Genomic DNA, 14,152 nt, shown 5'->3' on the forward strand with positions numbered 1-14,152 from the left:
AAGATGTAACCGCAGCCGGCTTGGAGGCGAGTCTGGCTCGCAATTCATGTCAGCTGCAGCCCATCGCAATATAAGCAGTCATGAAAATGCAACACGGTTTGACTCGGATAGCCAAAAATGTCAGTACAAAAGTACAGCGTCTGTAATTGTTTGTCATTTACCTGTAAACAGCGCGGTCAGCTCCTCCATGGTGCTGCTGCACATAGGTTTACAAGCAAACATGAAGTTAAATCCACTTTTTAATCCCAAAAGGTTTAAAAACAAACTGAGCTCTTATCTGCTTGGTCAGCACATCCATAATAGTTTCGTGAATTGTTGCTGCAGAGGGGCTGAGAGGCAGGAGTAAAAATAAATCCACTTTTTCATCTTAAAAGTTTCAAAAACATATGCTGAGCTCTCGTCTGGCCGGTCCGCAGCTCCATGATTTCTTCATTATTGTTGCAGAAAGTTGAAGCAGGAGTGAAGATAAATCCTCTTTTTAATCCCAAAAGTTTGAAACTGAGCTCCTCTCCTGCCAGTACAGTAGCCGGCATCACAGCAACTCTGGTATCATTTTCCTCCAGAAGCGCCAATCTGCTACCCACCCTCTCATCCAGAGCTCCCCTGCTCTAAGCAGCTGTTTGTCAGCTCTGTGTCTCAGCTCCTCCTGGTCCTCTTGTCACTTGGCAAAGTTCTGCGATACACGTGAATGAACACAACTGAAGGTGAACTCAAAAGTAACCGAGTGAGCTGACAAACTCCTGGGTTGAGCATTTTGCTCATTAGGCCCTTTTCTCTTTATTATAATGTTGTTTTATAGCGACTTTTCCTGCAGTAGTTTCCATCATTGATTCAGGGTCTCATCGAAGGAAGGTGCATGCGCAGCTGCACTAGTAGGAGGAGTCCTCAGGTCCTAAAAGACCTGTGATTGGTTTAAGTCTACCGTCACGGGGCAGATTTTCTAAATGCTGAAAACAGAGCCATAGAGGAGGTGCAGAAGTCCAGTTCTCTCTCAGAACACCTGATTTACAGTATGCTGAAAAGTTTTTAAGAAATTATTTCTCAATTATACCAAAACAATGTTGCCTACTGGAGCTTCAGTATGTATATATTTTATCTTCAAAAATGTTATTTTACTGCATATTTGTCAACTGCCCATATACATATACGAACAATATCAGCTTATATATAGATATATTTTTTACCTTTTTTATTGGTCTTGCTCTATCGGTAATGAAAAGGATTTTGATTTATTCTTATATAGTTAATATTTATGATAATGCTAAAGTTTGTACTGTGTCTAGTAGCCCATAAATCTTAAGTTAGTACTCATCTGGTTTATTTGAAAATGAAACCCCTGGGAACTTCATGTCACTCTAGATCATTTTGAGATCTTGCAGAGATCAGATGTTGTACTTTCATAAACCTTTGGAGATTCTCATTTCCCATCACCGAAAATCTTTTCAGCAGCAGTAAAGGGTTGGCTCAGATGGGTTAGATGAGGTCAGATTTTAAATGAATGCATGATGACTGTAACACCAAAAACATCAGGTGATGATTGGTGCTGTAAGAGCAAATGAGGCATGAAAGCAGGCCTGACTAAAAAGGCCTGTGCTTTCTTCTTCAGTTTCCAGTGGTTTCACTCGGTTAGACAGAGCTGCAAAAAGTGTTATGTTTAATGTTGGAGACCTTTAATGTATAATCTATGACAGGTATTAAGTAAAGGAGAGCTTTGGTTATTGTGCCAGCCCCGTCAGATGTGCCTCTCTCTGTGTGTTTTTTACTTGTGTCCATTTGACTGTGTCCCCAGTCAACCCTTCCACCACTGGCTGACTGATGTAGCTGAAGCCTAATTTTAGTTTATGAGGTGTGGGACCGCTGGGTGTTACCCTAGCTGCCATTTTAGATGAGGAGGCTGGGAACAGCGTGCCTCACGGGGCTCCTATCTATCGTAATTATCTCATTGTCAGGGGTTGGACAGGGGGCTCGGACCTCACTCGCTTCCTTCAGCTTCCCTTGGCTCCTCACGTGCAAGCTCACACGTCCAGGAGCTCAGAGGCCCGATGCGGGCGCTGCCATGGCCTTGCAGCACCTCAGCATGCCACACTGCTATTGGACAGATTTCATCCCACTGAGGAAAATGTTATCTAATGCATACTGTTGAGAGTGGCAAGATCTAGGCTAACATCAGACAGGACAGCACAACCCAATTAGTCCAAATTAGATATGCAATTTGTGCTATCTAAATCATTTTGAATCCGATTTAGGAATTTACAACATTTCTCTCAGATTTGGTTTAGCATTATTAAATAATCTAGACAGGGTGCAGCCTATTTACACTAGCCCTCTCTCTGTGGGTTGTGTTATTGGCACCCTGCCCAGCCTCAGTTCTTAATCTCCACAGGAAGTGTGCATCTGTGTTTTCAGTCCCCTGACAGGACGTGTGTGTCTGTGTTACAGTCCCCTGGTAGGACATCACAGATGGCGGAGGACTGGGTTTGATGAAGTTGGTTCCATTTTCGTACATCACTCGGTGTATTGACCTGGCCTGTCTGTTACATCTCCTGTAGCTCTGTGACGAGAGTTGTCATGATAACAGAATTTTAAACTAGACAGTACTAGCCCTGAAGTGGTTTCTGTCTCCTGGGGGATACAGTCATTTGACAGGCTGCAGGGGGAGGGGCATTTTCAAAAATGAAAAATGATTTAATTTTTTTTTTTGTTGAACCTTTATAAAAGGTTCTACCAGGAACCAAAAAGGGTTCAGGGATAGCAATGCATCCGACTCTGAAATTGCACAAATTAGAGTTAGCTTTTTTATTTGATAAAAACACCTGTTATAGGCCCTTTTGATTAAAATAAAAATTAAATAATGGAATAAAAAAAAAAATCTCCAACTTGAATTTCTGTGTGGGGGTCCTGTTGGCAGGGCGGGGGCGTCTGCTGGGGGGGCGGGGCGCCCTCCCAAATACACTATAGGGCAAACACTGCTTTGATACGTTTACAACCTTAATAACAGCTTCCCTCATTTTTGGAACCTAAAATGAAGTGACCAGATAAAAGGAGTAGTAGTTTAGTGTTCTCTTTCTGATGGGTCCACCCTCTGTATCAAGAGTAATTGTATCTTTTAATGAATCTGCACATGGGGGTGAGATTAGCTCTTATTATCTGCTGTATAATTGCACAGCCTTGCTGAATCACTCTGTATTTTCATAATGACAGCCTCCAGACATCTCAAAAGCCTTTCCTCATCTGCATTTGTCATGCCGGGGGAAGACTGTAAGCCCACCTAGCTAGTAGGTTTTTGTAGCCTCCGTTGATGTTGTCTCTGATCTGTGGTCTCCACATCAAAAGCAGACACAACCCACCCCCACCCCGGTGTACTCACCACCCTGTCCCCCAGCCTCTCTAGCCAGCTTCTGTCACACACAGCTGTTTCACTCGTCCATCTCTCCCTGCCCACCACTGTTCTGTTTTATCTCTCTGTCATTCTCCTCATCTCTCTATTCCATCTCTCACCTCTTAGCACCTTTCGCTGCTCGTATTTTCTCTTAGCCTGTTCATTTTCCCTTCCTCTCCTCCCATCTCTCCAACACTTACTCTCTGTTTGTCCCTATTTCTTCCTCATTCTGTATCACCTCTCTCCTGTCTCCGTCTTTGCCATCTAACCTATCAACATCCATTTTCCCTTTATTTATCCCTGGGAGGAAAATGGGTTGTTTCTGCATGAAATGTAGGACCTCATGGGCTACACACACATGCGCACGCATGCACACACTCACTCACTCATATAGGCAGATGTTTTCATGAATAAAACTTGTAGTGAAGATCCTAGAATAAATCAGTACACCTATTTTAGAGACAAAATTACAGTCTTGCCATTCAGAAATATGATTGTTTTGATAATATGTGACTTTCTATATATTTTCTAATGTATGTGCTGTAAAGAATCTTGGGCTTATAGACTGAAATAAAAATTGAATCACACCTCAGAGAATTCCCATAATGACTTAAAGCCAGCTGAGCTCTTAGACTATACATAGTATGTCACGTTCTCGAGTGCACTTCTCCCTCTCAGTTTTGCCTGACACATTTGAGGCTGACATAAGGAGAGCCTATATTTGGTTGGTGTCATCAACAATATGACGGTTTCCTGTCAGAGCCCCCTCCCCTCTCTGAGCTGGATATCTTGCGTGATGCTACACGTGCAGGTGTGTCACATGAATCAGACCTGACTCGCTTTTTGTGTTTGAAGAGAAGTACAGTGTACAGACAGACTGTTCGAGGCCAAGTAAGAGATAATAGTAGTTAATGGAAAAATCCACCGGCAGATACTATTTAAAAATCAGATATGCTCAACCTGTGTTGTTCAGTCCCACCCAGGGGCTGTCCTGTGATGATGTGTTGCACCCATGTTCGTTCAATCTGCCTTGCCACTTATACTTCACTGGAAAGGGCAAGGCAAGTTTATTTGTATAGCACATTTCAATAGCAAGGCAATTCAAAGGGCATAAATCATAAAAGCATCCTGACAAAATATAAAACAAACATAAACAATATAAAAAAGACATGTCAACACAATTAAAATAGTTAAATAGAAAAACTACAGCAGCAGCAGTTTTCAGGGAGATTGTTGTATAAGTGGTGCCTGAAAACCAAATGCTGCTTCTCCATGTTTAGTTTTGACTTGACAGAAAGTCCCAGACATCCTGAGGTGGTTCATAACGTAGCACAAGATCAGAAACCTATTTTGGCCCTAAAGCATTCAGTGCTTTATAAACCAACAACAGCACTTTAAAAATGGCTCCAAAACCATTACTTCAGTTTTACTTTTGTTTAATCTGAGAAAACTTTGGCACATGCAATTGTTGATTTGTTCAGTGCAACTACTGAGCCCTTGTATGGGATTATAGTCCCCTGGTGATATGGTTATGTAAATTTGTGTGTCATCTGCAGAATGATGGTAACACATTTTGTTGTATTCCATAATTGAGCTAGTGGGAGCATGGAGAAATTGAACAGAAGAGGCACCAGAGTGGAGCATTATGGAACTCTACAGGTCATTTTTGTCTGCTCCAATGTCCAATTACCTATGGACACAAAGTAGTCTCTGTCCTTTAAGTAAGATTCAAACCAGTTTAGTACTATGTCAGAAAGTACTACAGTTTCCCAGTTGGTCTGGTAGCATGTTGTAATATATTCTGGTATTTGTACACCTTCCACAGTGAATTGCTCCCATTGTAGCTATGTAGGAGATGTCTTACAGCATGTCACATTGACAAAACTTTACTAATGAGTAAAGCCAAGATAAACATTTTGAAATACTTTAAAAAAGGCTCTATAATCACAAGGCCATGCGTTTTGGCAGATAGGTTCAAGCATAAACTCAACAACCCATCAATGCCTGTCTTGTTGGTTGAAATGCTGCTCTGAAATACTGTGAGGCTGAATAAGCTATGCATTTAGAGAGGTTGTGGAGGAGGCCTGTGCTGAGATGCAAGATATTTGTTAAACCTTTTGCTGTTAGGCTGCCAGTAGGTGATTTAGGAGCCAAGAGAAATGTGATTTTATGACTGCGGTGATTGATTTGTTTCTGCTTTCCAGTAATGTCCTTGTGCACAAGTCCAAGGCTGGCCCCTTTATCTTGTCACCTAATGGGTCATGGCTTGTTTAAAATCGCTGGCTAATTTAAAACCAACATCCTTGTGTCAAGAGAATGTCTAGTGATGATAAAAAGTTGATACACTAAGGGCCAGACTCAGAGTTTGCAGCTTTTTTTTATTAGGTAATCCAAGGTAGAGGAAAACAGAGAAATTCTGTGTGAGACAAGTGCAAATATGAAGAGCTGCCCAAGAGGGATCAATGGAAAAAGCATAGGGCCTTCCTAAGTCCTTGGTCCAAGTACAGTAAGTCATTCCAGACCCAGTCCATGTACTCCCTGTTATGAATACAGTACGTTATGAGGTGTAACGTTTTGTGTTTTGAAATACATTTTCACTTGATCAGTAAATTTAGTGACACAAAATATACAGTGTAGCTGAATATCATTCTCAGCAATCCTGTCCCCAGAAGAATGTGACTCTGATGTGGCTTCTCTCCCTATTGTTGACATCATTACCATGGCAACATTGATGTTGTGAAATCTGTGCATATGTAAAATAATTTCTTAATGATAAATGGTGAATCACCTTAATTTTTAAATATACTGGTCTCTCTCTGTTTATCATTTTACTGCTAAGCTCTGTTTGTGTATTGCCTACAATAGACCCTTTGTTCAACCAATGTGTTACATAATAACATGTTGGCTATGACAATATTTCCTTGAGTAACACTTTGTCGGAAGTAAAAACCCACACTGATTATGTTTTTTCATCTTAAAAACATGAAGTAAACCTATTGTTGTGGGAGCAGGTATCAGTTGTTAAACAATGCACTCTGTTGTGTTTTTTCTTCTCTGTGTGCAGCTGTCTGTCCTGTTTTGCCAACTTTAATACAGTGGATCTCATTGAATGCCCACACACAACTTTGGTAATGGTGTGACCCTGTGTTTCTTAGTATTCATTCTCCTCAGTGGAAATAAGACCAGTTTATATTTGTGAACTGCCTGTGTTTTGTGCCAGTGGCTCGGATCTGCACACTTGATAACCTCACTGATGTATTATATTTGCTCCCACTTTCTCTCTTACACATCCCTGTTCAACTCATGTATTTCACCCCAAAATCCTTCATTGGGTCCTCTTTATTGGTAAATGGTTTTATATGTAGTTACTCTACTGCTCAGAAAAGAGTATTTTCGGATGAGCCCCTGTAGGGCCAGTTATAGTAGCTGTGTTCAGTGAAATCAGCATCTCTTTGTGACCACAGCAGAAGAAGAAGAAGACACATATTGTGTTTGTTTATGTGCAGTGTGTTCTGTCCTTTAAATCTCCAGAGGCCTGTACACCTGGTTGTTAGAAATTTTGTACTAAATCTTTCTCCCTGTCTCTTTCTCTGTCTGTACCTCTCCTCTGTTCATGTCTCAGGTTTGTGAGCAGCCATGACAAAGTCCTATGAGTTCAACTGGCAGAAGCACCTGCCTGAGTTTATGCAGGAGGGCGCATCCTTCGACAGGTTTGATGAGGTAAAAAAAAATGCATGTCTCGGATGCTGTTAAGGTTTCCTCTAATAAATACATAAATAAAAATAGAACAGCTCTGAATGTAAAAATAAACACCCTCTTTACTTCCATGCCAGATTCATGATACATTACAGCATATGACATTTCCTGAAGAGAAGATTTAAGTTTAATGTAATGATGATCGTGTGAAGACTCAGCCTGTGTTGCAAGCTGTATTGTCAATAACCTTGGTGGCACTGACATAGGTTATTTGTTCTGTCCTATTATCATCCTTCATCCTTAATGGCCCTCCCCGGGTTGGTCATTAGCGTGCGCACACGCACAGACACACACAAGGTAGCAGACGCGTCTCCTTTATAACCTTTTACGTCATTGTTGTAGTCAGAGCTCTTGCTGTAGGCAGGCCACATTGATCAGCCTCATTAAGGAGCTTCACCATGGCGACTGCTTGTCTGCAATATGTCCACTGAGAGTCTTCACCAGAACTCTGAAAAGATGATCTGAGTCTGATCTCAGCGTGTGAACGTGTTCAAGTCAATTTTTATTTATATGGCCCAGTATCACGAATCACAGTTTGCCTCAAGAGGCTTCTTTGTTTTTACATGGACCGTTAATGATTTTCTTCACTCGCATATTGATTTATTATCAGTGCAAGTAGAGTTGTGTAGTATGAATGTAATCAGAAAATGTGGAAAAATATAACTTTGGAAATCATGACGTATATAAAACCTAAGATTTTGATTTTGAGATACAGAACTGCTCAGTGCCACTGTTGTTCGAATGCTTAAAACTTGTATAAGTGGCAAACTTAACTTGTGACAATGATATGTAATTCATTTATATATTGTATTTTCTATATAAACCTAAGAAAAAGACTGAAATATACATAAAATGCTGATATAGACTGATATAGCTGTGATGAGCCAATATTTTGACCAATAATCGGTTAGGCATTATTTATTAATCAGGCTCTAACCAATAACATTAGTTTCAACTAACATCCATCTTGCTCTGTGCGTGTCTGATATATACGTATCTGTATGTGTATGACCCTGCGTATATCTTCCTGTCTTTTTGCCCACGTTTCCTCTGACTAACTTAATCAGGACACTTAGCTAGGACATTTACCGAGCAAAGGCAAAGTGTGTCACACACACGCGCATGCACACACATACGCACACGCACAAACACACGCACCCTTTGCACACATCAGGAAATCCCCTCAGTCCTCTCCGTTTATGTGGGCATCAGTGGGGGGAGGAGGATCCCTCTTAGGCAGAGAAGAAAACTTGAAAGAGCGTAGGGAAAAGCATCATCAAATCCACAGCCATGTCAAAGTGAGCCATGAAACTGGGCCGGCATGCTTCTGAAGAAAGTCCTCAGTGTGTTGCTGCTGTGAATATGAGCCAGGCTCAGGCAGGACAGGGTTAGGACTGGCCTGAATGGTAATAAGGTCAACCCGTGTCAGTCACCTTAAAGATTAGAATTAATGGTGTCAACTGGGATGCACTACTACCTTCTTATTATTGCATTTTGTCCGTAATGACTCATTACAACAATACTAGATACTGATATCAACCTTCCTTTTATCTACAGAGTAAAGGCAAGAATTTTGTAATTGTCAGCTCGAAATGGTTTACTCAAACTTGAATCTCTGGAGTTAAAAAAAAAATTAAATAAACTGGAGGAAGGGTGCCTTCATTCACTGACTGTGATGGTTTTTAGTTATTAATCTCTGACCTGTCGTTATTATAAACATGGGGTAGTAATGACTTCCTTTTACAAATAACCATCTTTCATTCTCTGTTTCTGCATCTGTTTATGTGTGAGTGAGTGAATAGTTAGTCTGTTGCCTGGCAAATACAAAGCCTGCAGGGGACATCCGCTTCGATTGAAATGACGTACGCCAAGTCCACCCACAGACATAGACATGCTCTTTATCAGTCCCTCTCATATGGGCGTGCACACATGATCACAAACACACACACACAGGCACAAAATGTGCTAAACAGCATGAATCTTTCCACAAAACATTCTCAACTCAGCGAAACCCCATTGAGTGACAGATGGCAGAGACAGGTAATGTGCTGGTCGCAAATAGGCAATTTGTGTGTGTGTTCCTACATAAATTTCAGTGCTATTCAAAGCTTTATAGAGGATCACTTATATCAAGTGTATCAACACCACATGTAGTTATTACTACCCTGTTCAAAAATAAAAATATCAGAAATGGCTTATTTGTAATAGCATTTTCATGTCTAGTAATGGTTTTGTTTTGTTCCTCTGTTTGAACAGAGGCAAGTGGTATTAGTACCTGTCTTTTCTTGGCTTGCTTATATTTTATTCTTGTGTCCTTGTAATTTTGTTTGGCCACCACTCATTAACTCTATGTTTTTTACCATGTCTGTTTAGCTTTACCCACCTACCTACCTACCTTTACCAACACATCTGGGTATTTTGCTGTTGTGGCACAACCCCACCCCTTTTTGAGTCAAACAACAACTCTAATTTGAGTGGCGATAAATACAAATTCCAAGGTCTTTGCCAGTCTGAATGCATAAGATAAGAAAACATATTGAAATTTAGCTGTTAGGAGCACAAATCCTGTGACCAGTCAGGTGAACAATTATGCTATGTATTTGCTGATCAATGACTGGCATCATTATATAAAAAACAATTAAAGAGGTAGGGATCTTTCAGCCTGTCTCCATCCAAATGGACAAACTGTATATACAACTACCCGGCTGAATCTTCAGCTAATGTGTTCAAGACATCTGTCTCGTTTTCTATCATTAAGACACTATTTTGTTGTTTTGGTACTGTCGAACCAAACTCTTCTAAAAGCAGGTGTTTTATGGTAGGGTTATATTTTTTCACAGTAAAAACTTTAGTTACATCATGACTAAGACTCTTTTCTGATCCACTTTGATCCAAAGGCACGATCAGCACACATAATTTATTCAGTAGTAAACTGTTTGTCACAGAGACTCTGACTGGGGGGTATACTCCTTCTCAAGACAGGGATGTGACTTACGGTTGCTCTCATCCATACAATGTTCAATTTTGGGCTGTCCCAGATGAAGATGGCCAACAGGAAAGAAATTTGGCCATTGTCTCAAAAGATAGGACAAAATTTGGACAGTGCCATAAATTTAGGATGTTAGCATATGTTTATGTATGTTATTTTAGCAGTTAGTATACTGCAAAAATACTTAGTTAACTCAAACTCTAATTGCGAAATTGGCATCCCAAGTTAGCATCTTTTCCCTCATCATGACCAGGTCCACATTCTCCTCCTCCTCATCTTGGGATTTTTTTTTTCTTATTGACATAAATACTACTATTGCAAGTGCTTGATTGTAGCTTAACTTGTTAAATTTCTAAGTTATTTACCACTATAGCAGCACAGCTGGATGATGCACACTGATGATGCATGCTGATGAATGTTTTTGTGATTTGCATTGTAGCCTACAAATCATCATACAGTTTACATAGTCAACAAATTTATTAGATCCATGTCACACAGTGTGGCATGCAATAAACTGTAATGTTTTTTTTGTTTGTTTGTTTTTGTCGTGGGAGTGAGATATTTCAGATGAGTTTCCCTCGTTTGACAAGTCCAGCGGCAGGGAGGTCAACGGTTAATGAGATCCTCAGTGATCAGTCATGCAAACAGCCAAAGGGCTTCTTCTGAGTGTGTGTGTGTATGTCTGTGTGTGTATGTTTCATTCATTGTCTTGCTGATTGGAAATCAATCACTTAAGATCTGACTGATGTTTGGTTTCCATGGAGACTAAATGGCCTGATATCGACAGACACTTGATGAAGGCAGAGAAAAAGAGGTCAGAATTGTGAGACACTGAAAATAAGTAAACACTTAATTTCTGTTGCTTGCTTGCTTATTCATTCTAATTGTATAACTCAGGCTGGATCCGTTATCAGTTCATAATTCATCATTGGTTTGATGAATTAGAGTGAGGGTAAAATACCAAAAAATGATGCACTCCAATCATGAAATGGACGTACTGTACCTGGTGAATATAGCTGTTCTTCCTTGCTGTTCACAAACAGATTAGAAAATTTTAATACTTTGAAGTTGACTGGGAAGCAATATAAGCCTATTATACATGCAGTGTGTGGGCATATAAAAAGAAACTTAGCTTGAACACTAACAGAAAATGTATGATGTAAGACAAGAACATTGCTAAAATAAAATGAGAGAGAGAGAATGGAAATAATTTTCTGTATTACTGCATGATGAATAATGTTGAATTCTCTAAGTCAGTCACTGTTAAGCACCAGCTGGTCAGATGAGACAAAGTGGCATGCAGCAATTCCTGTGTTTTCATCATCCAGCCAATGGCTCATGAATGAATGACTAATTTTGGATATGTGTTACTGTTTTAAGTGTTACTGTTTTGTCCCCTTGACGGTCATTCGTTTAGATGTGAAGAAACAAACTTTTGTGTATGAGTTTTAAGTTATTTAGCTCAAAGATGTAAATGTGTAAGATATGGCCAGAATTTAAAATGTTCAAAAAATGAATTAACATTATCAAAAGAATGTGAGGACAGTTGTGACATTGTCACAGATGTCTGTGTTTTTTGTTGCAGATATATCTACTAAGTGAACAGCTAACCAGCTAGCTGCGGCCTGCCTGTCCAGCAACACCTCTATGTATCTAGAGGCGGTAGTCCAATCCCAGTCAATTATAAATTAATCGTTGCAGTTATACTTTCCACTGTTCAAAAATTACGAACTCTGGTTTGGTTGAAATAAGTCTTTAATCCACTGCGTTCAAAGTGAAGCTAACAGTCTGCTACCCCACTGTAAATCACCTGTCAACAAGCTGGCCTCTGTAAGAGGCGATGTGTAGTCCCGGTCCAACCGTGTTCACTGAGAGGCTGCTGAGTCCGGCTCTGTTGCTTGCGGTCTAAACACAGATATTCCATCAAAGCTCCAAACTGCAGGTCTGAGCAGACTGGAGTCAGGTAGTAGAGCTGTTAGCTACACAGCTAATCACCTAATGGTAGTTAGTAGCTGCAGCCAGAGACAGCTACGGGAAAGAATATAGTGAGCAACAGTAAGTGGTTACTCTGGTGATATGCTGCCCCCTATTTGTTTGGAGTGACCATCGACAGGTGGCTGTTTACACATTGCTCCTTTATCAGACATAGTAGCATAAAATATTAATGTGTAAACACACTTTTAGCTGCTTATTGTGTCTATGATTGTTGTGATGGAGGGCGACAGAAAGAAGAGGGATCGAAACACACATGCTGAGCTGCAGTTGTCCAGGCACTTAAGAAAGAATGCACACATGTTGAGTGAGGGCAGGACTACCATAACTAGAGGCCTCTATCCAGCCAGATCCAACCAGAGATGGTTGGACATTCAGCTAATTGTTCCTTTGTGTGTGGAAGGACTGAGTGTTCCCATAAACCCTTTTAACTTTACAAGCACAGGCCGTCTGATAGTGTAACACTAGCCTGCTGTATGTTCTTAACAGTCAGGGCTCATTTGGGAGCATCTCTTTCACAGAGTCGGCTTCACTACGTGCAACTGAAGCCTCTGTCAGTCCTAATTCAGATGAAAGAAAGTCAAGCTTTTAACTGCACTCACAGCAGTGTCACTGTTTCCTAAATGGAAAAAGTATTGTTCAATTGGGTTTTATGGTGGTTTTAGATGACATGATGTAGCCAAATTAGAAGAAAGCTCAGTTGTCAGTTTGCAGCATGGAAACAACACCATGACATAATAAATTAAATGTGTGTGTCACACTGTTCCCTTTTTTAATATTAGAGTTAGAGTGACCTAGGAGCAGCTGTCTCTTTTTTTTTTTTTTTTTACTATATTTTAACTTTCTCAGGTATGTGATTTGAGTGGGATAAAAACACACACATATTGACACAGTCTTTCATCAGTGCAATCACAACTTCAAGCAGCTGATTGAACTGAATGAAAAATGTTTGGGTAAGATAAGCTGGCTAATACTAGTAGATTTTCTGCTCCGACACCCCTGTTGAGCTGAATAGGGGTCGCTGCATGTTGCACACGAACTGATAGATGGAACATTATGAGGACGTGTGTGCAGCAGCATTACAGTGGCTGTGCTAACACACTTTTGAATTCTACAGACATTAATGTGCTTGTCCCTCATCTGTAATGCAAAGCACTGTTTTCCAGCCAGATGATGTTTGCATTTAACAGTTCACGGGTGTCACATTTATCTCACATTGTGTTTGCCTTAGCAATAGGTTTCTTCTCCTCTGCACACAACATGTTTCTGTGTGTACACACTGAATGTATTTGCGCATACTTTGTATGTTTCTGTGTGTGTGTGTGTGTGTGTGTGTGTGTGTCCTTGGGCAGGTCCATCTTAGAAAATGAATTACAGCTACATCTGTTTGTGTGGTTGCATAAGCCTTGTGTGTGTTAAGCCAGTTGGCTGTTTAATGTCTTCCTATGTCAAATAAAAACCTGAGATTGATGAAGCCCCTTCACTTATATAAAATATTTTTTCCCCTCTGCAGGACCCGTACATGTTTGAGCCCAACTGTCAGATGAAGGTGGACGAGTATGGCTTCTTCATCACCTGGAAGAGTGAGGGAAAGGTATGACCTCCACCTCTTTATTTGTGTGTATTCTTTTGTCTGCCAGGAGGTCTTTCAAACAAAAAAAGATTTTTCTTTAGTAGTCAAGAGAAAGAAAAGAGAAAAAAATTTAAGTGCAGTGTTTTCAGAAATACTTTTTCTCTGACGCAAAGCTATCAAGGTTATTTATCATTATACAATGCATGGTTGCCCAACAAAATGAAAGTTATAGTCCCTTTATGCTATACAGGCGTAATAATGCTTTAGTGCATTTTTTGAACTTGCATCTGGGAAAATGTAAATAGCAGCAACAACAAAGTAATGGTACTTTGGTCCCTGGAAACATGTAAAATATACAGAAAAGCATGGCTTAGTGCACAGTATCATCATCATGATACTGTATACATACAATTTTACTTCAGGAATGATGTCCAGTGGCATGTTTGTTAATGTCATTCAGTGT

The 14,152-nt window shown here is 40.2% G+C and overlaps 1 protein-coding gene across 1 annotated transcript in view; it reads left to right on the forward strand.

Annotated features, from left to right (window-relative positions):
* plcb4b (phospholipase C, beta 4b) overlaps positions 1–14,152 on the forward strand; it is a 93,349-nt gene that overhangs the window by 44,827 nt on the left and 34,370 nt on the right. The window contains exons 4-5 of the mRNA XM_084737229.1: positions 7,002–7,099; positions 13,630–13,710. Of these exons, the coding sequence (XP_084593355.1) occupies positions 7,016–7,099; positions 13,630–13,710 (165 nt within the window). The 5' untranslated portion in view covers positions 7,002–7,015. The remainder of the gene's footprint in view (positions 1–7,001; positions 7,100–13,629; positions 13,711–14,152) is intronic.

Source organism: Lutjanus erythropterus, chromosome 15 (genome assembly GCF_056507025.1).
Source record: "Lutjanus erythropterus isolate fLutEry1 chromosome 15, fLutEry1.hap2, whole genome shotgun sequence".
NCBI lineage: Eukaryota > Metazoa > Chordata > Actinopteri > Lutjaniformes > Lutjanidae > Lutjanus > Lutjanus erythropterus.